Source organism: Cebus imitator, unplaced genomic scaffold (genome assembly GCF_001604975.1).
Source record: "Cebus imitator isolate Cc_AM_T3 unplaced genomic scaffold, Cebus_imitator-1.0 Scaffold191, whole genome shotgun sequence".
NCBI lineage: Eukaryota > Metazoa > Chordata > Mammalia > Primates > Cebidae > Cebus > Cebus imitator.
The window spans coordinates 3,371,458-3,399,370 of record NW_016107506.1 but is presented as its reverse complement, the minus strand read 5'-3'; the positions used below and the strand labels follow the sequence as shown (position 1 = coordinate 3,399,370).

The 27,913-nt window shown below is 33.9% G+C and overlaps 1 protein-coding gene across 2 annotated transcripts; it reads left to right on the top strand.

The window, feature by feature from the left end:
- MYL1 (myosin light chain 1) lies at positions 1-25,260 on the top strand. 2 transcript variants are annotated; one of them, XM_017546807.2, is made up of 7 exons: positions 1-273; positions 12,885-12,912; positions 16,992-17,135; positions 21,112-21,285; positions 21,717-21,794; positions 24,423-24,465; positions 25,033-25,260. In XM_017546807.2, the coding sequence occupies exons 1-6, from the start codon at positions 148-150 to the stop codon at positions 24,449-24,451; spliced, it is 579 nt and encodes a 192-aa protein (XP_017402296.1). In that variant the 5' UTR covers positions 1-147; the 3' UTR covers positions 24,452-24,465; positions 25,033-25,260. The 2 variants fall into 2 exon arrangements, with proteins under 2 accessions (XP_017402296.1, XP_017402297.1); XM_017546808.2 differs by lacking the exons at positions 1-273; positions 12,885-12,912 and adding exons at positions 11,739-11,840; positions 12,608-12,632.
- Positions 25,261-27,913: the final 2,653 nt, after the last annotated feature.

Sequence of the window (27,913 nt, the reverse complement as noted above, 5' to 3'; positions counted from 1 at the left end):
CATGCCCTTATACTGTTTAACACTCTGGGTCCACCTTCAAGACACTGGGCTGTGGATCAACCGAACCACCACTCCTCTTCCAAGAATCATTTTGACAGGTTCTTTTGGAGGAACTCCTTCTTTTTTTAACCCACCCTTTTAAACAAAATGGCACCAAAGAAAGACGTGAAGAAACCTGCAGCTGCAGCTGCCCCTGCCCCAGCACCGGCACCGGCACCTGCACCTGCCCCAGCCAAACCCAAAGAAGAAAAAATTGACCTCTCTGCCATTAAGGTAACTAAATGGATGAATCGTTTGGTCACTGAAACATCTTTCAATAGTAAGAAACTCTAGGAACTGGCAAAGGGGTGTATTTTTCATTGAGAGGAATGGCATTATTTAGTGAACTGGTAGAATTTGAAGAAGAGAATCCTGCTTTAAAAAATGAATGCCAGCATATAATTTCAGAAATTATGGTTTCATATGTGAAGCCTGTGCTTGCTCTATTTTTTATTCTCAAATTTGCATTTTCCCCTAAACTGCACTTTGACTATTTAGGGAAAAAGTGTATATGTTTAATGGTATTGCATTTTAAAATATTTAAGCCAGTGTTTGGGTTTTAAAGAAAATCTCTGTGGAAACCAGATCCTTTATCTTACAATTACATCAAAAGGAAAGCTTTAGTCCCTACTTTTTTCCGGAAGTTTAAAAACAGTTGATGGCCCAGTTGATGTATTTGACAGTTGCTTTATTTCTTCTGAAAAAGAAGATTTTTGCAATTCAAGTTAATTCTCCCTTCAGCTTTGCCTAATAAAATTTGATACAACACTAAATGAGATCTCAGTGCAGAAAATTAGGCACTCAAGTGTTTCAGTGACTATAACTGTCATCTTATTTATACACAGTATTTAATTCAGAATTTGTGAGTTTCTTCTAAATGAAACTAACAAAAAATGTAAAACTTGTTGTTTATATGGCTTTAGCTTGTCTTTGAGCATTTCCATACTAATCTTGAACTAAGAAAAATGTGATTATTGAGTCAACACCTTGCTGTGATCAAAGTTCTCAATTGTCAAAAGATTATCTGCTTTTGGAAAAATAAATATGTCTATTAATTTCCAGTGATGTTACACATTAAATGTGTACCTTCTCTTCATTCACTGAGCTCTGAGTGGCTCATCTTACAATTTGAAAATTTTTATCTAAGGAAACCTGCCTTATATGGAAAACCAATGAGCAAAAGTGCCCACAAGGTGATCTTTTCACTTAAGCCAAAAGTTGTATATGTAATAAATCTCAATTTTGCCAGTTTACCATTGTTTACTTGCAACTATAATGCTGACCCATAAATAAACATTTCATTTACTATTTAATATAACTATAGAATTTTTTTGAGTCCCCAAAATATTTAGTTAGATCACCCTTAGACATTACATAATAAAATTAAATATATTCATAATTTGTACAACATTCCAGTTAAACATGAAATTTTGTTTAAAATAGAAGTAAATTATCACAAATATTTCATCTTTAGTTCGTAGGTATCTGAAGTATTTGAAAAAAGTTGGTCATAGAATTTGTTAAGAACTACTCTTAACAGATATCCATTTAGGAGGAAAAAAAATGCATGTCGGGTCTTCTGATAAATGCTTTTCTACCTTGAGGACTGCATGCATACAGTTCTTTAAGAGGAAACCAGATTTTTCATCTCCAGCAATCCTAGTTAATGTATCCTTATAGATGCACACTGACTACATTACACAATAAGTGAGATCTTCGCCATGATAGTAATTCTAATTGTCCCTCAGTTTAACTCTTGCCGGGTGCAGTGGCTCATACCTATAATCCCCTTTGGGAGGCCAAGGCAGGGAGATCATCTGAGGTCAGGAGTTCGAGACCAACATGGCCAACATGGTGAAACCCTGTCTCTACTAAAAATACAAAAATTAGCCCAGCGTAGTGGCAGGCACCTGTACTCCCAGCTACTTGGGAGGCTAAGGCAGGAGAATCGCTTGAACTCTGGAGGCGGAGGTTGCAGTGAGCCAAGATAGCGCCATTGCACTCCAGCCTGGGTGACAAGAGCGAAACTCTATCTCAAAAATAAAATAATATAAAAACTTTAACTCTTCACTCCATAGTAACATTAGAGATATGAATCCGTGTCAAAGCTATTCCTTTTTATATTTATTATGATTTATAAGACAATGTTATCTGTTTGTATCTGGTATTACAAACTTCTGAAAAAATAAATGTACCTTCTTTACCTAAGAAGAAAAAGAAATATCCAACTAATGAAAACAGGCATTAATTTTCTTCCCTGAGGAACTGTATAAGTATGAGAACATAAATAAAAATTTAGTTTGGCAGGCCAGAGATCTCCAAGAAAAGACAAAACATCTCTTTTCTAATCCAGAAATTAAGCGAATTTAGTTGTTCATAGTCAGCAGAGAAGTGACACTTTGCAGAATCTTGAGAATTTATTCTTCTGTCAATATGTTAAATTAATGCTAGTTTGAGCTTGTACAACTAAGCAAAAGAAGGAAATACCCCTGGAAAGTCTCTATGAGAATGAGGTAGCTCCATCTTCATTATTTCACTGCAGAACAAAAGATGTGATGGATTCTAATAAGGAACACAAATCAAAAGGAAGTTAACTGAATCGAAGAAACAGGAAAAAAAATAACCTTTATCTTCCATTCAGAAGGCCCATTTGTAACAGAAAAAAAAGATAGGAATTGAAACTAACATACTTTTGTAAAGAAATGTAAATGTCTTCAATGCTTTGCATTCATTAATATGAAATAAATCAGTGCATATTTAGATGTATTCTAGCATAGCCAAAAAAAGTGATACAACTTGAGAGTTTTATAAACTTTTATTTTATCCCAGGAGGTAACAGGCCTAATTAAAACATCTTTTAAAACATTTCATATTATGATGCTTTTAATCACTTAATAATGTTTCAAGATATATTACCTCATAAAAGCTATACAATTTTTTCAAGCAGAGAAAATGAACTTTAAAGAAATTAATAGAGCTGTTATATGCATTCATTAACTTTCTGAAAATTCAATAAAGAACAAAACTTAATTGGATTATAAACTTTCTTTCATAAATCGTATCAGATTAGAAACTTAGCTGTCCTTTAGATTTTGAGTAATGCTGTAGTTTAAACATAACTGTCTTTGTGTAATACTATAGTCATAGCCATGGTAAAACTTAATATCTCCATAGTATTCCCAGATAATATCTATGTTTCACATAATAATATACTACATGTAATAGCCATATATTTGACTCCCCATAAATCTTGAATTATCTTGAATATAATTAATTAGTTTTATCAACTTCTTAAATGTGCTTTCCAATCTGATTTCCTGGTTTATTGGTTGTTAGTTTACAACATTTTTCAATTGTTCTGACACAAACTTTATGATACTCTCTGAAGGAATGCTTACATGATGTCCAATCCTAATGGATTTTCTATGAGTATCCTTTTCAACAACGAAGTATCGCTGATATTTGAACACTAAAGTTATTGTCCTTGGCAATTCTAAGCACTCTTTGCCTTCAGAGAGCTAATACTTCCAGTAACAATGCCTAGACCAAAAGAACACAGCCTAAGAGAATCACAGGTATAGAAATTAAAACCCACCATAAGTACAGTTGTAGGTTCAAACACAAGAATTAACACATATTGCTCAAAACTGCAACCAAGTACAATAATGAAAGTAATAACATAACCATGTGCCTAGATTCTAGATCTTCAATGTGTAAATGAATTTTCTGCATGATGCATGCATTATATGTTAGAATTGCTATCAGGTGATGGGATTGTGAATCATGTCTCTCAATGTGCTGTTTGAATTTTAATTCTCATTGTATTTGCCACTTAATCAGGTCAGTCCTGACTAGATATTATGGGCGATATTATAAAACGTGATAAAGGTACAGAATGCATTGACAGAAACTCCATTAAATAACAAATCTTGCATCAACAATTGACCACATGCTTGGGAAGATTTAAATTTTTAATTTAATGTAAAATGTAGAAATCTAATGTTCCCAAACACATGTATTTACTGATGGGTACTCAGTGGAGGCAGAGAGTTGGATATGCATTGTGGCACCCAATTTGTTTTGGCCCAGGTATAGGATTACTTTTGTTCATCTTAAGTTCTCTTTTCTCATTTCTAACAAAGTTAATATAAATTCAGTTTTCTTTAGAAGAGAAAAATCAAATGAAGTCATGTTCCACAAAAGGCTCTGAAATTTATAAAGCTTTTTGTAATAACAACCAACATTCATTGTGAATTGACTCTTTGCCATATTATCTTATTTAATCCTCACAATATTACACTGAAGTTGTTGCATCCACAATTTGCAAGTAAAGAAACTGAGCTTAAAAGAGGGTAAGTGCTATGCATATGATCAAATAACTAGTTAAGTGATGGACCTAGGGTTTAACTTAGCAAGCGAAATCCAGAGTCAACTGTGTTAACCATATTCGAAACTACCACCCTCGTTTATAAAAATTAAGTTGCTATTTCTAAGAATGTGTAAAGGAGCCCTTTTCACTCTTAATGGGAATGAGGTAGAGTAGTTTTTATATTGCCCTGTACATTCCTGTGTAACCAGAAGAGGGGTGACGGACACATCAGAGCAAGTTCACCAAGAGTTTTGACCTTGACTGTTCACTTTTATTCTGTTCTTTATAGCTTTTCCCTATCTTAGCACCTGACAAGTTGGGTGTTCTGTTTTACAGAAGAAGGGTGAAATTTCAGAAACCTAGAAAGATTCCTAGTCACTTTGTTTCAGCTTCCTGTAAGATGTTGTTAATGGATAGTTTTAAATGCTGTTAGATGTAATGAAACTGATTGAGTTTTAGTAATTTTAGTTTTGTTTAATTAAACACATACACATCAAACATGACCTTCAATTTTTGCCATCAGGCTAATACTCTAAGAAGGGTATGAGATCTCTATTTTGTTTACAAATAAACAGCATGATTTAAACTGGAAATCTCAACATATATTCTTTGGAATGGTATACAGAAATACAATGCCACATGTATAATATGATAAAATCTTAACCCTATTTATTTGGAGAAAAAGAACACATGTAGTCAGTTTCTACTTAGAAAAATGTAGGTAAAAATATGTATAGGTTATTTCTAACTTTTCTTTACATAATCTTAAAAGTTTGTTTTATTTTACTCTGGCCTTTCAATAGATCAAATTAATTTTAATACAACTTGTAATGTTAGCCGATTGTAATTTTAATCCATTTGCAATGTGAATATAACCTCAGGAGCAATCAGAAATTATTTGACACCATCACTAGGTATCAGTATCACATTTCCTCTTTCAGATATCTATGCCATAACAGAAGAGAACAGGTGGAGAGAAGTGGGAAAATATTAAAGGGCATTTTGTACCTTTCTCTCAAATTATATTTTGAAGGATAATGTCTTTGAAAGGAAAATGCAGCTTGGAAAGGAAGAGATATGTTCACCAATTAATAGTGTGTAACACTTTTAAGTAAAACTAAATATTTGCAAGACAAGGAGACCATAAAGTGACCGTGCCAAATTTAGCTCTCGACATTTTCGTGCTGCAAATGAACCCCCTGGAAAGCTGTTTTTAGAACTCATTCCATAATTACCTAGTATTAAGCACCATCTGACTCATGTTGGAAAGGATTATATTTAGTCTGCTGATACTACACTTTCTTCTTCTGCTCTTCAGGCTGAAATACTTTTCATATAAAAATAAGATCTTCTGTGGTTTTTTCTATATCAGCTTCTAAGGTTTGTTTTTTACCTCAAATCAGAATTTAAAGGGCAAAAGTTGCAATATAAAAGTAGAAATGGCTTCAATTATACTAGTTAAAAGGTATAGTATATGGGTGATAAATCCTGGCTATTCTGGTCACAAATTAATAACAGTGAAGTGAAGCCAGAGAAGAAAAGCTTCCCTAAAGATAGAACCACATCTTATCAACTTTATACTCTTCCTTGCACTGTGGTAAAGTACCTGGTAAATGCTCAATAGCATAATGTTTTCTGTTTATTAAAAAAAATAACTTGCTTGAACATGATGTTATAAAGTTATATTTTGTTTAATTCCTATTTATCTAAATTACTTCAGACTAATATTACCTATTGAATTTTTAGGCATCCTTCTTTTTCCATTAAAGTAAATGAGTTGAAGTAGATTCTACTGACAAAAGGATAGAAAACTCACATTGCAGAAACATAAGAAATTCTAGAAAATGTGCAGTAGAATATTATACTAAGGAAACTACAGGCCTGGATGAGAAAAGTTATTTAATCAAAATAATCTTATCACATGATTTGTGATAAGAAAGCCAAAATGAAATTCCCAATCCAGTTCTCTTTCTACAAGTTCTTGAAGTCTCCAGAATGGCAATGCCAATATTCTTATCCCTGCTGTCACAAAAGGAACTTTTATTCCAGACAAATAGGAAGAAGCAGATACTTATGTCTTAAAACACACACACAAATAATTTTTTCAACTAAAGGAATGAACAAAAACACAGGTAAATTTTTAAGAAATTATATGCAAACAAATACACAAAGGAGACGAAGTATAGCCAGCTCTCAAGAAAACTTAAAATTCTTTATCAATTATTAATTATGAGAAAGCTAATGAGAAAACTGAAAAAGTATGACAGGTTGTGTTTCTAGATTTTTATTAAAAGTCACTTAGAACTCGCTTAGTTCCTGTAGGTCTGAATTGTTTTATTTTAATAATTATTGCTCTATATGACTGAATTCAGTTGACTGGCCTGGGACTTCATAGCGCAAAATTAAACATTTTGTCTCAGTTCAGATCAATTTATGCAATCTAACCATCTAATCTCTCTTATGTTAGAGAAACTGAGCTGGTACCATATTCTCAATACTCTTAATTTCCCCTATTTATATCATGTTATAGTAACCAGCCTATGTATATACTAGCCTAAGTATATCCTACGTTGAGGTCAAAAATGCAAAGAAGAAGTATTTCCCTCAACTTAAGTGAGTTATTCTAAGCACGAAACTCCCAAGAGTTTCAAAGTAGTGCTTTTCCTGGACTTTTATGGTGGTTCCTGGAAACTCTGTGAGAGTGGAGTGAAAATTAGGTAAAGTTTAAGGATTTCTATATATCCAGGTTTTTGGTCTCTCTGCCAGACATTAAATGAGAGAGCATGCAGCAGTGTTTTATTTGATTGAAAACTGGCTCTGATTATATTAGCTTCTTTATTTAGCCTTTATAGTCATTAGTCCCCATTGTACCATGCAAGGACCATCAAGTTCTTTGAAGAATGTAGTCCATGTTCCTTCCCAGGGCATTTTCCCCCAGTATTCAATATTACATATCTCCCCAATTATCTTTAACTATAGCTCTTCTTCTTTTACTAAGGCTTAACCTACATCAATTCCAGAGCCTGTTTGATTAACAGCATTTTATTATTTTTTCTGTAATTCAATTATTTCTATTAGGTTGGTGCAAAAGTAATGGCAAAACTGCAATTACTTTTGCACCAACCTAATACATACTTTGTCTTATCTTTCATTAGTTAAGTGAATCTCATTATTAATATTAGAAAGATGCTTCTCAAAGTAAAAAGGAATTTGTAATCATTATAATAAAAAATATTTTTAGTAGCAGTATATTGTAGAGTACTATTACAATCTAAATCCAACATTAAATGATAACACAAATCATAAAAATGTGGAATGTAACTAGTTTACTAACAGTCTAAAATAAATATGTAGGCTAAAATATAAAAAAGCCTTAACAAGACAAATTGGGGTTTAGAAAATTTGAAGACCAGGCCAAAATATTTATATAAAATCTAAAGGAAGGGGCTGGCACGGTGGCTCACACTTGTAATCCCAGCATTCTGGGAGGTGAAGGTGTGCAGATCAGAAGGTCAGGAGATCAAGACCATCCTGGCTAACACAGTGAAACCTCGTCTCTACTAAAAATACAAAAAATTAGCCAGGCGTGGTGACCCGCACCTGTAGTCCCAGCTACTCAGGAGTCTGTGGTAGGAGAATCAATTGAACCAGGGAGGTGGAGGTTGCAGTGAGCTGAGATCACGCCATTGCACTCCAGCCTGGGCAACAAGCAAAATGCCATCTCACAACAAAAACAAAAATAAATCTAAAGGAAGGTGCTAGAAATATAAAGGTACATATATCAATAATTCAAAATGAGCATGCCAACTTTGAGCAGGTGAAGTCTTTTCCCTCAGGGTACCCAACATTCTAGAGGAGAAGTTTGAAGGAGGAGCTTAGAATATGCTAAGCTCTGGAATATGCATACGTTCTAATGATTTTAACTTAATGAAAACCTATTGAGCTTCAAATATAGGCAAGGTATTCTATAGAGTTATGGAAGGATAAACCCTAAGAATAAGGCAAGGGCAGTGCTCATTCGGGGACAGGTTGGGGAAGGCTCACTTCTGGGTCCACATCAGGAACAAATGACTTTGGGAATGGTCTATGCTTCCCAGAAGCTTACAATCAGGAAGGTTAAACAACTTTCAGTGGATGATATTGGATAACTGGGGAAACAGAGAAAGGAAACCTTTCTTTCAAGGGTAACACATTTTATCAGGGCTTGTCGCATATTTTATTTCTAAAAAGATGCAACGAGAGGAGAGGATTTCAAAAAGAGGAAAGGTAAATCCGATTTTTAAAACCAGCTAAATGATGACATAGAGAACTGAAGCCAAAACCAGTCGACACTGTGTATTCATATTACACAATTCATTTGCCTTTGTTCAAAGGGCTGATTATCCCATCATCATAACCCCAAGGAAGAGAGAGAAGATAACTTTTGTCATTTATAAAAGTGTGCCAGACAGAAGAATGGCTTGAACCCAGGAGGCGGAGGTTGCAGTGAGCTGAGATCGCACCATTGCAATCCATCTGGGGCAACAAGAGCAAAACTCTGTCTCAAAAAAAAAAAAAAAAAAAATAAAAAAAAAAAAAAAAAAAAAAAAAAAAAAGTGTTCCAAACAAAACATAGCATTTATTCTGTGAGCACAGAATCTAGGTCTTCTAGTTTTTAAACTACAGTTTTTTCTCTAGACTAGACTATACTGTAGGCTTACCTATTGTTGTCAAAAAAAAAAGTGCTCAAATATTTATGTTTATTCTCAGTAAGTACCAAAAAAATCTCAATGCATTCTCTATGTAATAAAGGTATGGAGAAAGACAAGGGTGAAATAGTTAATAACTGCATATCACTTAACTGCTTCTACTTTAATAATAACAAACTTTATAATATCCAAGTCATTAGGAAAGGGATAGGTTATTCTTAACATAAACACGACTTTTTTTTTTTTTTTTGAGATGAAGTCTCACTCTGTAGCCCAGGCTTGGGTGCAATGGTGCCATCTTGGCTCCCTGCAACCTCTGCCTCCCGAGTTCAAGCGATTCTCCTGCCTCAGCCTCCTGAGTAGCTGAGACTACAGGCACACATCACCATGACTGTTTAATTCTTGTATTTTTAGTAGAGAGAAGGTTTTACCATGTTGACCAGGCTGGTCTCAAACTCCTGACCAAAATGCTTGGATTATATGCATGAGCCACTGTACCTGGCACAAATATAACTTTTAAACTGACTTTTCAGTTTACTCAGTAGATTTCATACAAATTAACCATCTTTAATATCTAGGCAAGGACACTTTATTTACCTGAAAAAAAATAGTAAATATGAAAATAATTATGTTTTGTAGGGCAATTTTGATGGTTAATTTTGTATTATTTATAATTGTTAGCTCAACTAATAATATATGCTAGTTCTCAAAAATCATAAGACAATTCAAATTTAATAACATAATTACATAAATTACAAAACTAAAAAAGAACACAAACATAACATGGTAAGCTCTGATGCTTTCATTTATGTCAAAAATTATAAGATTCCAAATCTTGTAATATTCAAAGATTACACATTTCTACTTTCGTCTCTCCCTTCCATTTCCCCCTAATGATCCAAAGCATTTTTTGATTTTTCTATTAAATTTCATTTCCCAATAACCCTTCAAAATGTCAAGCTATTTATGAAAGTGTTTACCTGGGTACTTATAATTTTAGAATTATATTTTCAGTTTTCATTTTAGGACCTAAGATCCTATGAGATTTTTTTCACTACTCATAAACTTAGAGCCAAAAGTGGTATCATATTAAATGCTGGTTTATTCTGAAATGGTTTGAGGAGAAGCTACAAAGTATATGTCTTTCTAGTAGGAAAGATTTCATGCTTTTTGTGAACCATCCCTTTAAAAACAGTTGCTGAAGCAGTATTCAAGTTACAATTAATCTCCAACATACATTATGCCTGTGAGCTGCTTTAAACATGTAGAAAACAGATAAATATTTTGTCTGAACTTTAGTGGACATCCTAGAAGGTTCTTTTCCTGTACCACTTTTCCCAGTACCATTTCTAGAAGGGAGTTGCTCACTATTTTCAGGAAGCTACCGTGAAAATCCATTGCTGGCCAATCCCCTAGATACCTTTAAAATTCTAAAATACACTTTTGGCTGGGCAAGATAACTCATGCCTGCAATCCCAACACTTTGGGCAGGATGATGGTTTTAGGCCAGGAGCCCAAACTAGCCTGAGCAACACAATTGAGACCCTGTCTCCACAAAAGAATGAAAATAAAAATTAGTCAGGTGCAGTGCAATGGCACATGCCTGTAGTTATAGCTACTCAGGAGTCTGGGATGGGAAGATCACTTGAGCCCAGGAGTTCGAGGCCACAGTGAGCTGTGACTGTACCATTACACTCCAGTCAGGGTGACAGAGCAAGATTCTGTCTCAAAAGTAATAATTAAATAAAATAAAGTACAATTTGGCATTCCACAAGCTCTGCCTTGCATTCTTTTGGTTTCTTGGTGTAGGGACTGAGCCATAGAGTGTTTGCCAAGGCAGAAACAGAAACAGCATATTCCAGTAAGAACTTATGCATAGCTTTGTTTTTTTTAAAAAAATATACAGGATGAGCGAAAAAGAATGTAAAAATGGTCTATTGGCTTTCCTGCCTAAAAAAACTTCTGAAAAATCAAAAAATATGACTACTCAGCCATTATAAAGATAACAAGGAGGGAGGAAAATAACTAGACCTAATGTAAGGAGACTAAAGGAAAATGTTGAAAAATAGAAATCTAAACTATTCCCGGCTTAGATTATGCTTGCAAAAGAGCGATCTTTAATTGGAGATTTCAAGACCTGACCAGACTGTCACTTGGGTGTACCCTAAGAAACATGCAGAATGTGCACGGCCTTTTCAAGTCCTCTGAACTTTACCATAAAGGACAGCATTTCAGAAGATGTTCCTTCTATAGCACTTGCTATTTGAAACCCCAAACTAGTCCCATCAAAAAAGTTGCATTAATACTCAAACTTGCTGACTAGAAGTTTTAAAAGTCCACCATCATCAAGGGAAGGGTCTAGCACGAGACCTTAAAGAAATTCTAAGCTCTTCTGCCACAAAACAAATAGGAAGCTTCTTAAAGGAAGATGCTCCAAGAGAATATCTTGGAAATAAAGACCATAAAAGTACTGACAGGCTTTGGTCTCACTATGGCTGTCCACTCCCAGGTTCCGGTCACCTAAAAATAGCTCTCTCCATCTCTCCCTTTGCCCTAAGAAAGCTAAAGAACTCTCCAAGGGGTGTGGCAACTTTTCTCTGAAACCTGATGCTAGTTGTGAGGTCAAAGCTTGCCCAGAAATAAAAGGGAGCCTCAGCCAGGGAGGACCCCACTCAGGGACTGGAGCAGCCCTCAACTCACTCTTCGGCTTCCCTGCTGTGTTGCAGCCCAGTCACTCCATCATGGTGGGTCCTATAAGACAACCATTTGTCATTTATAGGAGAAAATAGATAGAGGATATGATCTTATTGAGAAGAAAGATAGGCAAAGAATGGAACTGAAGAGAATATATTCAATATGAGTCTTTAGAATCTGCTTTTGGATTTTGTTGAGATGCATTGGAAATAGCAAAAAAATTATTAAAGCTGTTTACCAACTGGAAAAATACATCTTACTTCCAAGAGCTGTGCTTTATGCTTCACCAACTCTTGCTGTATCACATAAGGTTCATTATATCTAAATTTAGGAGAAAAAAAAAACCTGTAGCTACAGCAAAATATTAGTCCTTTAAATACAATCCAGTGATGCTGATAGCTAAAATTAAGTGAACTGCTTTGGATACATTGTGTTTTGCATACTTTTTTTTTAAAGTACTTGTTAAATAGAAGACAGACTTAAGATAGTCTTTTTAATGTCTGTACTCTTAATAGTATCTGTACTCTTAACATCGTGTATTTTATTAGACATATTGTAGATTATTATATTTTTCTAGGAAGTATTTAATATAGAATTTGTTAAATCATTCATTAAGATATAGAAAGATATTCCCTAATTATCTTTTGCAATAGTTTTTTATGTTCCTAGATTCAAAAGTACCCTAAGGCAACCTTCTTATGCCAAGACACCTACATAGCTTTCTAAAAAATCTCAGAGCAAGCAGGACTCATTCTTCTGTCAATGCATTTGAAAGAGTACTAGTTTTTATCTTTCTTTCTCTTCCTCACCACTGCAGTCCTTCAGTGCTGACCAGATTGCTGGTAAGTGAACTGAGTTTCTCTGCTACAGATGTAGGCACAGCACTGCCTAGTTTCTGCAATATTACTTAACTTCAAGGCATGTTACATTGCGGCTCAACCTGTTAGTGTCCAAGCTATGCCTGAACTCTGAAAAGTAAGCTGACTTTTGGAGCTTACTTTGAAGATTACTCAGGGAATGAGCTGGATACAACTACAAATCAGAAAATTTTTGTTTGGTTAAAACATTCTTTGTGGTCAATTCCTTTCTAACAGATCGAGTTCTCTAAGGAACAGCAGGATGGTAAGTTTAAAAGCTATGTTTGTTAAATGTGCACACTCATAAAGATGGTATGTGTGAAAACCAACTCCCTTGGGATGAGATTAGCTCTTCTTAATTATCCCCACTGGTGTTGCTACTCTAAATATAAATTGCTCTCAATCACTCTAAATATAAATTAGCTCAACCTGAAACCCTTGCTGATACTCAGTAGTCAAAGGTTTAACAAGCAAAAGATAAACACCACAAAATAGGCCCTTACATTCAATGATATCTAAATAAAACCAATTTGATACAATAGCTAATACCATATATGTATATATGATATATATATATATATCCCAAAAGATGTATATTTTAGATAGCTAAATTGCTAATATAATCCCTAAAGAGATTTGACAAGTCTGAATTGTCAATTTCGAAAATAAAATTGATTGTAAAACTGCCAAATTACCAAACCTATATCATGTCAATAGATAACATAGTGAGTTGTAGAATAAAAATGAATTCAGAAACAAAGAAGGAGGATTAATTTATCATGGAACTGTAGAAGGAATATTAAATGTCTCCTGGTTTAACCCTTCCCTTAGATATGCAAGACAGACTCCCAGAGAGGTGACAAGACTTTCTCAATGACTCAAAAAATTAGTGATAGGATCAAAATCTGACAATAGTTTAAGCTGATTAAAATTTTTAGGACTCCAAACTCTTAAGATTCAAGAGAATCTGAATATTTTCCCTAACATGTCAACCTTTTCACCTTTGGGTCTTTGGAGCCAACAGATCCCATGCCCACAGGAGCTTGATGTTTTCATTAGGAAGTGCAGGGAGGAGCGTTTTATGGAGTGAAAGTGTCACATATCTAAATGAACTGAGACATAAATAAACCTATAGATGGAAGGAGGAGAAAAAGCTTCAAAATATTGTATAGATTAAAATATTGATCATAAGTAGTATGTCTATATTACATATATTATGATATGCAAGGTATAAATAATTATAATTATAGTAATATATAATTATATAATTATAGTAATATATATAATATATAATTATATTAATTATATTAATAAGAACCTATTCAAATACTCAGTTCTCTACCTAAAGAATTTCACATTCTTCAAGTGTGTTTCAGTGTCTGAAATAGTTGATACCTGAACATAAATTGAGAAACAAGGGATATTTGTGTAGTACAGACTCACATGCATCTGCATCATGGTTAATAGCCTTATGTAGACAGATTAGATAATTTGGTGACTCATAACTCAAGATTATTTTAAATTATACAGTGAAGGAATTTTTTTTCTCATTGAAAACAGTTGGTGATTCTACCATAAACCGTTTGATTTTTAATGCATTTTAACTAGTGATGCTGCTACATTGTCACCTACTGCCTCCCAGTCCTCTCAAACAGTTAATTTACAGAGTCACTGTGACCAAAATATTGCAGGATCAAAAAACGGAAGACTTAAAAACCCTTGCAGGGACAAAAGAACTTAATGTTGAGCATTAAACCTTTATTCCATCTGTGAAATACATTTTAGATACAGAAGTTCAGTAAACATGGGTATAGTGTATTGTTTTCTTTGTGGCAGGAAAACAAATGTAAGCATTTTAAATTATGGGGAAAACCTATAGTTTTTTAAATGAAAGTATTTTTTAGTTTGTTTCCTTGTTTAGTGCTTAAAGAATTTTGTGGACGGCTGCTCTATTGGAGTATATCACGGGATTGAAGGGGGCAAAAACTGGAAAATTACAGCATTCTAAAGGTCTAAGTCTTGTGCTGTCCAGTAGACACATTTACCACATGTGGCTATTTACACTTAATTATCAAGTTTGTTTAAATTATGTGGAATTTAAATTATAAAGTTTAAATAGCCACATGTGGCTAGAGGGTCTACTGGACAAATAAGGTTTTATTTAAAATATAAAATAAAATTTAAAGATTTAAAAATTTTTAAATCCATTTTCCTCACTTCTACTAGTCATATTTTAGTATTCAAGAGCAACTGTTAATACCCACCTTTTTGGGCAGCCCAGAATGACGATTCCATCATTACCAAAAAGTTCTAGAACAATACTGTTATAGGCCAGAAGTCAGCAAACTTTTTCTTAAAAGGCCAAATAGTAAAAACATTAGGCTTTGCTGTCAGCACAGTCTCTGTAAAAACAACTCCACTCTGTCACTGAGGTGTGAAGACAACCATAGACAATTCATAAAAGAATGGGAATGGCTGTATCCAAATCAAATTTTATTAAAAAGAAACAGGCAAATAGCCTCTGGAAACTAGCATAGCCTGCCTTGGTATTAATTCTTCAAGAGAATAACTAAACCTTAGGTTAAAAATCTGGAGTAGGAAAAATAGTGTCTTTCTGGCCTCCGCCTTTAAATCACCAAAAGTGCTAATGTCAGAGTGATTCTATTACAGCCCATAAAATCCTATTTCTACTCCGGCATCTGACCAGGGTAATAGTGAGCCTGCTGAGCAGTCTGTCCATGAAAGCCTGGAGCCAGTAACAAGAATAGTTCAGTTTCACATGTCCCCTAGAAAGATGGAAAATAATATTTGACTAATGACTTCTCAGTGCCTGCAGCAAATTTTTTAGCTTAGGGAATTGATTTGTTATAGTCAAATTGCAAAGAATTTAAGGGGTAAGTTTTAACAAATAATGATAACATGATCTGTAATGAAATGTGATTATTATGTCTCTGCAATGTTAGATTAGGGGATGGAGGAATGGTAAGATGGAATATTTTGCTGAGTAATCTATCTAGACAGCATCTTTTGATCTGAAACCACTGATAGCCTTAAAAAAAGGTTTTCACTTCTAGCAATTCATTCACAAATAATTTTTTGAGTATCGTTGATATTAACTTCAAGTCACCATCAGTACTTTTGAGTTTCCCAGAAAATGTCATCTAGTTTATAAGTTCTAATTAAAATGGTTTTACTGGCCCAGAAATTCATAGTAGCACCCCTTTCTGTCTTTTGATATACATTTCTAAATTCTTTGCCACTATAATTTTGAAAGTCAAACCAGTTCTATTAAAAAAAGAATGACAAAATTCAGAGAAAGTAATCAATACAATGATTATAATTAGATTAACACTTTAAAATACGTATTCATAAAAGAATGAGAATGGCTGTGTATATGTACTTAATATACACACATACATACAAAATGAATCAAGCAAACTGGGAAAATGTGACTAAAATTGGTGGAGTCTACCAATGTGAATATCTTGGTTGTGATAATATAATTTTGCAAAATGTCACCACTTAAAGAAACTGGGCAGAGCATGCAAGAGATCTTTTTGTATCATTTCCTACAACTGCATGTGAATCTACAACTTTCTCCATAAAGTTGTAATTATAAGGCATACCTAAATACTAAAGCTGATATAGCAACATATGTCATATGTATTATTTGAAGAAAGAGTGAAGAGATTATCACAGCAACATACCCAAACAAGTATGTCTCCTTCTGAATTGATTATAATAGGAGCCTCCTAGAGTCACACATTAGTTAATAAACTATAGAATGTATAGACTTGTCTTACCTTTCTAAGTTTTTCCTGAAAAATAAAGTTAGTCCTGGAGAAAACTTGTTAAAGGGATAACTAGGAAATTTTTACCTTGAGAGGAGTTTTTTCTATATAATTTGAAAAGTTTGGGTTAACCTCACATACCATGACCCTGGTTGAAAATTTGTTCTTTTTTAAATTTTGTTAATCTTGTTAATTATATAAGAGATTATTAAAATTTCTCAAGGCCTCGGAATTTTTTTTTAATCCAGTCCTCTTTCCCAGGCAGGTAAGGAAATATGAATAAATATGACTAGGAGCTCCAATTTCCATATCTGGTTAACAATAACAGGCAACTTAAAGTTGGAAATGCTGCTTTAAAATAATCCCGAAAAGAAATGCTAAAAGGTTTTGCCAATGATAGTTGGAGATACAAAAAGAGAATCCAGGATAACAACCTGTCCTGTTGGCAAAAGCTGTAGAACAGAAATGTTTGAACTGAATTTTTGATGGAGTTAGAGTTAACTAACCGGTTAGAGGAATATAAAAGCACTCTAATGCTTCTTGCTTTTTGCAGAATTCAAGGAGGCATTTCTCCTGTTTGACAGAACAGGTGAATGCAAGATCACCTTAAGCCAGGTCGGCGATGTCCTTCGAGCTCTGGGCACAAATCCCACCAATGCAGAGGTCAGGAAAGTTCTGGGAAACCCCAGCAATGAAGGTAACCTATCAGTTTTTCCAAGAAGTTTGGAAGTGTAGGGAACTATGTATAGGGGTGTGTGTGTGTGTGTGTGTGTGAGAGAGAGAGAGAGAGAGATTGATTAAAAAATGTTTTACATAATAGGGCTCAGTTTACTCCTGGTTGTGGTAAGAGTGCCTCTTGGCCATATAAAGTCTCAGCTTTTTTCCTTATAAAATAAGTTAAACTTCCTTTGAGAATTTGCAAGCATGGTAAAATGTCATGCTAATATCTAATGTTAAGCATTAGATATTAGAAATAATACCTAATGCTAATATCATCTTGAATGTTCATAATTTAATTAAAGGCTAAGGAAATTAAGTAATATCCAAATCTGAACATTTTTTTCAGATTTCAAATCTTCAAAGGCAAAACACATTTTGGCAAAGATGTTAAATATGACTTAAAACACTTTATAAACTATTCTGAGTAAATTCCAATGGCACAGTTCTAGAGAAGATTCCCTCTGATAAAAGCTGTAGAAATCAAATTGCAACTTTGTCAAGCAACTGAAAAATACATGCTGATTGCCCTGTACTGTCCTTTGACACGCTGCTGCTATGAGTGGACAGAAGCAGAGTGTCAAAGGACTCAGCGCAGGGATAATCCTAGGGAAAAAAAATTAGTGAGAAATTAAGTGGCAAAATTGCAGAAGTCATTTACTCAATCCAGGAATTCAGTCATTATTGTAAAATAAGGAAATTATTTTTAATCTCAATGCTTTTATTGAAAAGTATAATAGTTTAATGGAAAATGGTACTCAAAACAAACAAAAAAGACAAGACACATTTGCAAATTGTTTGACAAGGAAATAATATCAAAAATATATAAAGAACTCAACAGCCAAAAATAAAAAATTAAAAACCCACAAATAATCCAGTCAAAAAATGGGCAAATGAACCGAATAGACATCCTTCAAAACAAGATATACAAATGGCCAACAGGTATATTTTCAAATGCTTGATGTCACTAATTACCAGGGAAATGGAAAGTAAAAATAAAAATGAAATGCCATCTTACCCCCTTGGAATGGTCATTATTAAAAAAACAAAAAATGAATGCTGTGGAAGATGCAGAGAAATGGGAGCTATATACTGTTGCTGAGAATGTAAGTTATTATAGCCATTAGGGAAAATAGTATGTTTTATCAAAAAACCAAAAATGGAACTATTATGTGATCCAGCAATCCCACTACTGGGCATGTTTCTAAAGGAAAAGAAATCAATATGTCAAAAAATCTGTATTCCCATGTTTATTGCAACACTATTCATGATGGCCAAGATATGGAATCAACTTAAATGTCCATCAACAGATGAATGGATAAAGAAAATATGGTATATATATATATATATATATATATATATATATATATGTATGTGTGTGTATATATATATATACATATATACACAATGGAATACTATTTAACCATAAAAAAGAATGAAATTCTCTTATTTGCTGCAATATGGATGAGCTGGGAAAATATCATGTTAAGTAAAATGAGCCAGGGACAGAAAAATCAACCTACATGTTCTCACTCATATGTAGAATCTAAAAAATTTTAATTTAGAGAAGTGGAAAGTAGTGCTTTCTAGAGGAATAAGGGATAGCCAAAGGTTGGTTAATAAATACAAAAGTATAGCTAGATTGGAGGAATACATTCTAGTGTTCTAAATAAATTCTAGTGTTCTAGTCCTTCCAAGTAGCTAAGACTACAGACGTGCACCACCACGCCCAGCTAATTTTTGTTTTGGGGTCTCGCCATGTTGCCCAGGCTGGTCTCAAACTCCTGAGTTCAAGCAACTGCCCAACTCAGCCTCCCAAAGTGCTGGGATTATAAATGTGAGCTACTGCGCCGAGCTGAAACCTTATTTTTAAATTCCACTTCCCAACTTACCAAACCCACCTTTAATGAAGGGTGGAGGGGATAAGAGATAGCCAGAGGTCGGTTAATGAATGCAAAATCATAACTAGATAGGAGGAATAGTTCTAGTGTTCTAAAGCACTATAGGATGACTATATTAGCAACAATTTATTTTCAAATAGCTAAAGGAGTTGATCTTGAATGTTCCCAATACAAAGAAATGATAAGTGTTTGAGGTGATCAGTATGCTAATTATCCTGATTTGATCATAACACATTGTACACATGTATCCAAATATCACACTTTACCCCATAAATATGTACAATTAGTATGTGTCAATCAAAAATAATTTTTGAAAAAAAAAAAAATTTTGAAAGAGACACAAAACTGAAGGTTTTCAAATAGATATTCAGACTATTTATCTTTGTCATTAGGAAACAGAGAGAGGGGTGTAAGAGAACAAATAATATCTTTTTCCCCTTGACAACTGAAACTCTTTGTAGACCTTCCTTTGTTAGAAAAAGAAAATTTGATTTCAAGAAAACTTAAACTCAAAATTGGCCTGCTTACTTCATTTTCTTTGGAAGGAAATTTCCAATTATATCATTCAGAAAGCCAAGAGCATGAGATAAAGTGAGCAAGCAATAAGGCAAACCTTATTTTTATTTTATTTTTTTGAGGCAGGGTCTCACTCTGTCACCCAACTGGGAATGCAGTGGCATGATCCTAGCTTATTGCAGCCTCAACCTCCTGTGTTCAAGCAATCCTCCTGCCTCAGCCCCCCAAAGTGCTGAGTTTTCAGGCATAAGCCTTCACACCCAGCCAAACCTAATTTTTATATATATATATATATATATATATATATATATATAATATATATTTTTCTATTTATTTATCTATTTATTTATTATAGGGTCTCACTCTGTCATCCAGGCTAGAGTACAGTGGCATTATCTTGGTTCACAGCAACCTCCATTTCCCAGGCTCACGCAATCCTCCTGCTTCAGCCTCCCAAGTAGCTGGGGACTACAGGCATGCATCGCCAAGTTTGAATTGTTTTTTTTTTTTTTTTTTTTGGTAGAGATGGGGTCTTGCCATGTTGCCCAGGCAGGTCTCAAACTGCTGAACTCAAGCAGTCCACCAGGCTTGGCTTCCCAAAGTGGTGAGATTATAGGTGTGAGCCACTGTGCCTGGCTGCAACTTTATTTTTAAATGTCACTTTCCAACTTACCAAACATCTATCTTTAATGAAATTTTAAATAAAATACTCATTTATTCAGCATTCAAATTTAATTTTTTATATTACTCAATATAATTTCAATGTAAAAATATAAATTACATGTAATAGAAATGTAGAAGAGTAGTATTTTGGGGGAATACATAACTTTACCATTGACATACATCTGAATAGTATAAAATAGACTGTCCAGATTTTCCATGAATACGATTTACCTTATCAGAAGATAATAAAATCCTATCATCTCCAGGCCTCTAAGGTACAAAGAAGTCAGGAGATCACAGAATATTTGACACACCTCTCTCCTTGTAAACTTCTTAAATTACTTAAAATGTAAAGGGAAGGCCCTCCAAAAGCTGGGGACAAAGGTGGAATATGTACTAAAGTTAAATTTTACTGGATTAACGCACTAATGAGTTTGTTGTATCTCAGTGCATTTTTCTATTGTTTTGCAAGTATTTATTGGAAATATTAAATGCACACTATTTTAAAAAAGCTAACACTTATTAAGCACATAGTTTATTCTAGATATTATAATAAACTTTGCATTAATTAGCTCATTTAGTTCTCACAAAACACTTATTAGTTATCTCTATTTTACAGATAAACCTTGAGGCACAGAAACGTTAACTTGTGCACGGTCAGAGTTACAAATGATAGACTGGGAATAAAAATTCAGGCACTGGAACTCCAGAGCTCATGCCAATAACCATTACCATTTTCTTGATATTTTAGCAATTTACCAGCTAAAATTTAAGCTATGTGAACATTTTTCAGATAATCTAGAATAACTTTTCAAGTTTAAATTGTGACTCAGTATTATGGTAGCTAATAATCCTCAAAATTGCAATTTCTCACAGAGATGAATGCCAAGAAAATTGAATTTGAACAATTTCTGCCTATGATGCAAGCCATTTCCAACAACAAGGACCAGGGCACCTACGAAGACTTTGTTGAGGGTCTGCGTGTCTTTGACAAGGAAGGCAATGGCACAGTCATGGGTGCTGAACTCCGCCATGTTCTAGCCACCCTAGGTAAGGGAATTTATTTCAGTGGACTTAGTGAGACAGAATATATAGAAAAGAACGTGACATAACCAAAATAGGAGGAAAGACTACAAAGGGAAAATGGAGAAAAAAAAGTCGAAAGTTAATGACCATTTCAATTGGCCTCAGTGGCAGTGAGTTTATTTGGTGAAAATGCTAACTGAAAATATTGATAATGAATAAGTAAAGGAAAGTATGGAAGTTCTCATAGGATACAGTTAGTATGACCAGGGATTATGTGTATTTAATTAACTCATTCAAAACCAATTGGTTGACAATATGCTAAGTCAACCAATGGGAAAGTAACAATTCCTGTACTCCAAGAGTTTAGTCTCCAGAAGCCCTTGACTGATGACCTATGGTGGAATTTTGAAAATATCACATGGCCTTTTTTCTGAAAGGAGAATTTTGTTTCATAGGTGAAAAGATGAAAGAGGAAGAAGTGGAAGCTCTGATGGCAGGTCAAGAAGACTCCAATGGCTGCATTAACTATGAAGGTAGAATCAATGCACATTGGTGGTTACAGCAACTCTTATCAGATTGATGATGGACTCCTTTTGAACTTCTTTTCCTCTTCCTCCCTTATTGACTTACATATGACAATCAATTGCATAACTCTAAAAAGATATGTGAGGATCTGCACATATAAATAAGATTTATTCCAGTGTGTTTAGCAATACTGTGAATTGTTTTAAAGCTTAAAATGTGTTTTCACATATATTTTCTTGTTAGATCTTCAGAACATCTCTATGAGATAGACAGGGGTTGTGTCAGAATCAAATTTAATAGAATATTAAACTTGAAGAAATCTCAAAGTCATTTACTAATATGAAGCAATTATGAAAATGAAACTTCGGGCCAAAGAGGTTTAGTTACTTGGTGAAGTTCAAATCATTAATGGCAAGGCTGGTACCAAAATTTAGTTCTTCTCCTTGTCTAGTGTTCTTGCTTAAATGAAAGTCATCCCACAGTTGCCAATTGTTTAATTCCTACTACCAATTTATAGCAGCTACACCCAAAGGGTGTGAAAGAAATGCACTGCACAAAACAAAGATGTATAATATAATTTACAAATCTAAAAATTTCTGAGAAAATTAAAAAAATTTTCTATCCCCAAAGAGAATGAATCCAGCTGCATATCAACAGCAACAAAAAAAAGAAAAGCAGAAAAGAGAAGAGGAAAAGAGTGAAGGGAAGAAAGGAGAAGGAAGGAAAGGAGGGAGAAGAGGACAAAAAGAAAGTGCTTAGCCAAGCATATCTTTACTGACAATGTTGATTAAACTGCATTTTTTTCCCCCATGGACAATTCACATTTGGCTATTACCACAGAAAATAATTAAATAAATATTGTTTGAACAAATGGATAGTCATCTAGAAAATAAAGTCAAATCTGAATCTTATGCCAGGACAAATTTCAAATAATTTACATGAGAAATGTAAAAGCTAAAAACAAACAGCACAAAAATTATGGAAGAATTAATCTTATAACTATGGAATGGTTAAGCTTTTTCTAACAGTGACACAAAAACCAGAAGGCATTAAAAATGTTGATAAAGTTAATCACATAATTTTAAAAATCTATATGGAAAAAGCCATCAGAAGCAAAGTCAAAAGACAGAGAGCTAACCAGAAAAAAAAAATTATTTGCAATTAGTACCAGAAAGAGCTAATTTTCCTAATAAAAAAGAACCACTACAAATTAATAAAAGATCATATCCAATAGAAAAATTACATGAACAGATAATTCATAGGAAAGGAAATAAAAATGAATAAAATAAGATGACAAACTACATTAATAATTTTTAAAAAGCAAATTAAAACTACACTGACAGCCGGGCACAGTGGTTCACGCCTTTAATCCCAGCAATTTGGAAGGCCTAGGCAGGTGGATCACTTGAAATCAGGAGTTCCAGACCAGCCTGACCAGCATGGTGAAACCCCGTCTCCACTAAACATACAAAAATTAGCTGGGCATGGTGGCATGCACCTACAGTCCCAGATACTCAGAAGACTGAGGCATGAGAATCACTTGAACCCAGGAGGCGGAGATTGCAGTGAACTGAGATTGCACCACTGCATTCCAGCCTGTGTGACAAAGCAAGACTCTGTCTCAAATAATGACAATAATAAAATAAAACTACACTGAGATATCATTTTTCAATAAGCTGATTGCCAAAGATTAAATGTTTGGGCACATTTTGCGCTGAGGAGAGGGTATGGAAACAGGCCATCTCATGTATTACTGATGAGAATGCATATTGTTAAAACCCCTAGGTGATGGTGTAGTACCACTAATTGCAGCAAATCTACTTCTGGAGAGACTTTGTCTCTAGATATGCTTTCACTCAAGTGAGATGACCATATATAGATGGTTATTCATTACTGTGCTGTTCCTAATAGCAAAATTTTTTAACAATTTAATGTCCATCAATGTATAATTCCATCAACATATCAATGTGAAAACAATTTAATGTCCATCGGTGTATATATGTGAAATTCTCTGTAGCTCTAAAACAGAATAGGGACACTATTGTGTACAGTTATGATAATATCTGTAAGATAAATTACTAATTGGAAAAAAGGAATACAAAAGCGTATGTAGTATGCCACTTGTTTGTGTAAAAAGATTTTTAGAAACATATTTATGTGTTCCTGTATATGCACAAACAGCTCTATCAATTTAGCTATAAAAAGGAGAACCAGTTGCCTGGCAGACAGTGATGGGAAACATTTTGTTGTTATATACCCTTTTATACGTTAAAGAAAATATTTTAACCGTAGCTGGGCACAGTGACATGTGCCTGTAGTCCCAGCTGCTTGGGAGGCTAAAGCAAGAGGATTGCTTGAACCCAGGAGTTTGAGTCCAGCCTAGACAACACAACGAGACCCCATGTCAAAAATAAAATGTAAATGTATGAATGTACCACTTATTCAAAAAATTAAATTACAAAATCAGGGCAAAGGTCATAAATCCACTATTAAGAATTATGGGCTATGCACAGCTTAAATACAAAAGAAAATGAACCACTGTTACAGCTAAAATAGGATTGAGCTAACTCACTAAACCTCTCTTGTATTAAATCTGATTGTTTTCTAACTCTAAATTGTCTATTTTACCCCTACAGCTTTTGTTAAGCACATCATGTCTATCTGAATGGAGCTCTCAAGGTATATACCTGTTCCCTCTTTAATATTTAAGGTTTTCTTGATATTGCGTTTTTTAAAACTTGACAGCTTCACTTTATATGCTGTAGATTAATATTGGTTCTTAATTAAGAGATTTATATTAATCAGAAAATATTAACTTCTTGAGATGAGTTATTTAGAAATAGAGCATTTTTGTACAAGTGTATAAGCAAAAACTTATGAGGTTTTTGTTTCCATTCATAACCCCTATCTATGTCTGTGACTGTAATACAATTATGCAGTGGAGATTCAACGAATCAGAGACTAGTTAATTAATTTAACTGGAATAGAACACTAATAAAAGCACAGGCAAACGTTTTTTGGATAACTAAAGTAGTTTTTAACAGTTTCTGCTCTAGAAAACCATGTTACAACAGTCCAAATGCAAGCACTTGCAATCAGGTTCTTACAAGTAGGAAATAGCTTATCTTGTAAGTGCTGGTTCATTTTGTGCTTTTTATTCTCTTATACCTCACACTGTTTCTTCCTGAGTTTTCTTTCTCAAAAGATGCAATCAATATCTAACTCGTTTTCCCTTTTCCTTTACAGAACAAGCATTGTTTAGGAAGACTGGCAGGAAGCTTATTTTAATTACACCCACGACTAACTGTCCAGATCTGTTTGCCATCATTCAGAAAAACAAAGCAGCCTGGACTGTTCAACACTGAGCAACTCACTGAATTTTTATACATCTTCAGTTTTTCTCTGAATTGTATGCATACCACACAAAGTATCTGCTGCTCTAGATGAGAAGAATAAACTATTGACAATCTCAAATCCAAGCATTACTCTTTATTATCTACCATGGATCAACAAACATTTTTAAAACTATAAATCAAAGAAAAATTTTGATCAGTCTGGAATGTTCAAGTCACATTGCATTTTTATCTTCTTAATGAAAATAATTTTTAAAACCTCAATTATTTTGTTAAATGTAGAGAATATTGACAAATTATAAACTTATAATAGAAGAAATCACTGGAGGCTACATAGCAATAACAAATTAATAAAGATAATCATATGTTATTGAAAAAATAAAATAGAACTCTGAGGAAATTCAAATTGGATAAGAAACATTTTTATTAAAAACTATGCAGGTAATTTAAAGTAAAAACAGGTTTCTTCAGATACGTGTAAATCATTTTGTTCATGGCTTGATCTATTTCACTTCTAGTGACAATCTGGCCTATTAGAAAAGTCTAGCAACCCCTTGATCCTTCTCACTTAATGTCTTCAAGGATAAGATCTGAAGTGACCTTTCCACTGTAACTCTAAAAAAATTATCTAGGATGGGATTGTTGCTTAAGAACTCAAGATCCTGTTTATTAATATTCTCTCTACGACTATGATTCCCTCCCCTTTGTGTATCCATGTCCCAAAATATCAGTTCAATCTTTTAATAGATGTCAAAAGTGGTAAGACAAATTTACAGAAAAGTTCACAGTGTAAACTTTATTTCAGAATGCTATCATCTATCACTTTTTCTTTAGAACACAGTCTGAAGGTAAAAACTTGAATCTTTAGAAGGGATGAGTGGTAAATAGTTCTCTGTACCCCTCTAAAAAGATAATTGTAATATGTAAGATTATAAAATATTTGAAAAGTAACTGGCTGACTATAGATCTTTGGAAGCTGAAACAACTTTCTCCTGATATTGGGAGCTTCAGATCAATGTGTTCCTTCTGTCTGGCAAAGGTCCCTCAGACTTCAACGGCAGAACTTTAACTTCAGCCTTTGCTTTTGTAGCCAAGATGATGTTGCAACATTGCAATCACTCTTTTAAGGAAAATGCACTATAGTCTCATGATCTTTAAGGCCAAGTTTACCTAAGACTAGGAATTGAAAATATCACACAGTATCATCCAGTAGAACTTTCTGTGAAAATGAAAATCTCTAACTGCCCTGTCTTATATGGTAACCACTAGCCACATGTAGCGATTGAACAACTGAAACGTGGTCCATGTGACGGAAGAATTGGATTTTCAATTGTTTCCTTTTAATTAATTTAAATAGTAACATGTGGCTCTTGACTACTATATTGAACCACTGCTCACAGCTCTCAATATATATTTATCTGCAGGTATTATACCAGGCAATTAAAAATGTTTAATTACAAATGAGACTATGTAGAAAAGTTGACTGGTACAAATAATTCAATCATAAAAGACTCCTTTTTGTTTTGGGATATGTGGCTAGATGTCATTTTTTCTATACTCCTTTAAAAAATTAATTAGAAAAATGTGATGTCTACAAGGTATTAAATATTTAATCTCAAGTTTTATATTTAGTGATTCTCCCTCAAGACCTTATAAAACCGCTTTAACCCTGAATGGGATAATATCTAGTATACTGTCATGGGAACTAACCTTATGAAATTACCATGTGTGAAATGCCCATAACTCAAGTAACAGCAGGTGCAAAATAGTAGCAGGCGGAAGAGTGACAGTAATTTTTAACACCTACAGCAGCTGGCAAAAATGACAGGTGCCTAATTCCTCAGTCTTTAAAAATAACTTTTGAGAAGCCTACACAGCATAAGCAAATATTTTCAAGTTTATTTTTTAACTATCTTCAAGTTAGCATTCTGACAAAATGTAATACTATACATCAATTTTTGCTGAAAATTACATTTGAAATTTAGTGCCCAGGAACTTTATTCTCTATGAACAAAATAAACAATTATTATTAAATTGGTGAAATAAAATTTAATTTTTAAATTTCACAGCAAAAATTCTCAAGAAACATGATATAGGAAAGAACTCATAACATGTCTTTCTTGAATTCTATCTATATGTCTTTTTCTGTGGTGGCAAATATAACTTGTAATTTAATAGAACCGAGAAAAAAAATCTTCATTTAAGTTCTAAGTCTAGAGGAAGTCAGAAATCTATAGATGTATTCCGTATGCCACCTTTATATTCCAAAAGAAAAGAAGAGATTAAACAACAATTATTTGGAGTCCAAAGAATTATTCTCACTTGAATTATCAAGATAACTGAAGCCAATGAAGAACAAAATGAAGAAATAAATTGGGAAGTGATCTTAACTTTACAGTTCCATGAGTAAGCCCCAGGCTAAGGGTGGTCAGTGGGGAAGGGTGATGAGGTTCCAAGGACCTGCTGAGAATCTTTTCAGAAATCTCACACCAAGATAGATTTTGCTTTTTATTTGATCATTAATAATTAATAAGAAGAAATACTAGCTATACCTTGCTTTGGCCTTCATGTGGCAGCAATGTGATTAGCCAGAGCTACTCTGCCTCCACCATGGCCACACAAAACCAAAAAGCAGTAACGCTCTTTGACAAGGGAAAATGTGGCTGATGCCCTGGGTCTCATATTTTAGAGGGAGCCACTCCAGCCCTCCTCCAGCCACATACCAACAAATCTGTGCAGAAATAGAGCATACCACTCCAGAGCTGGTGGCTCCA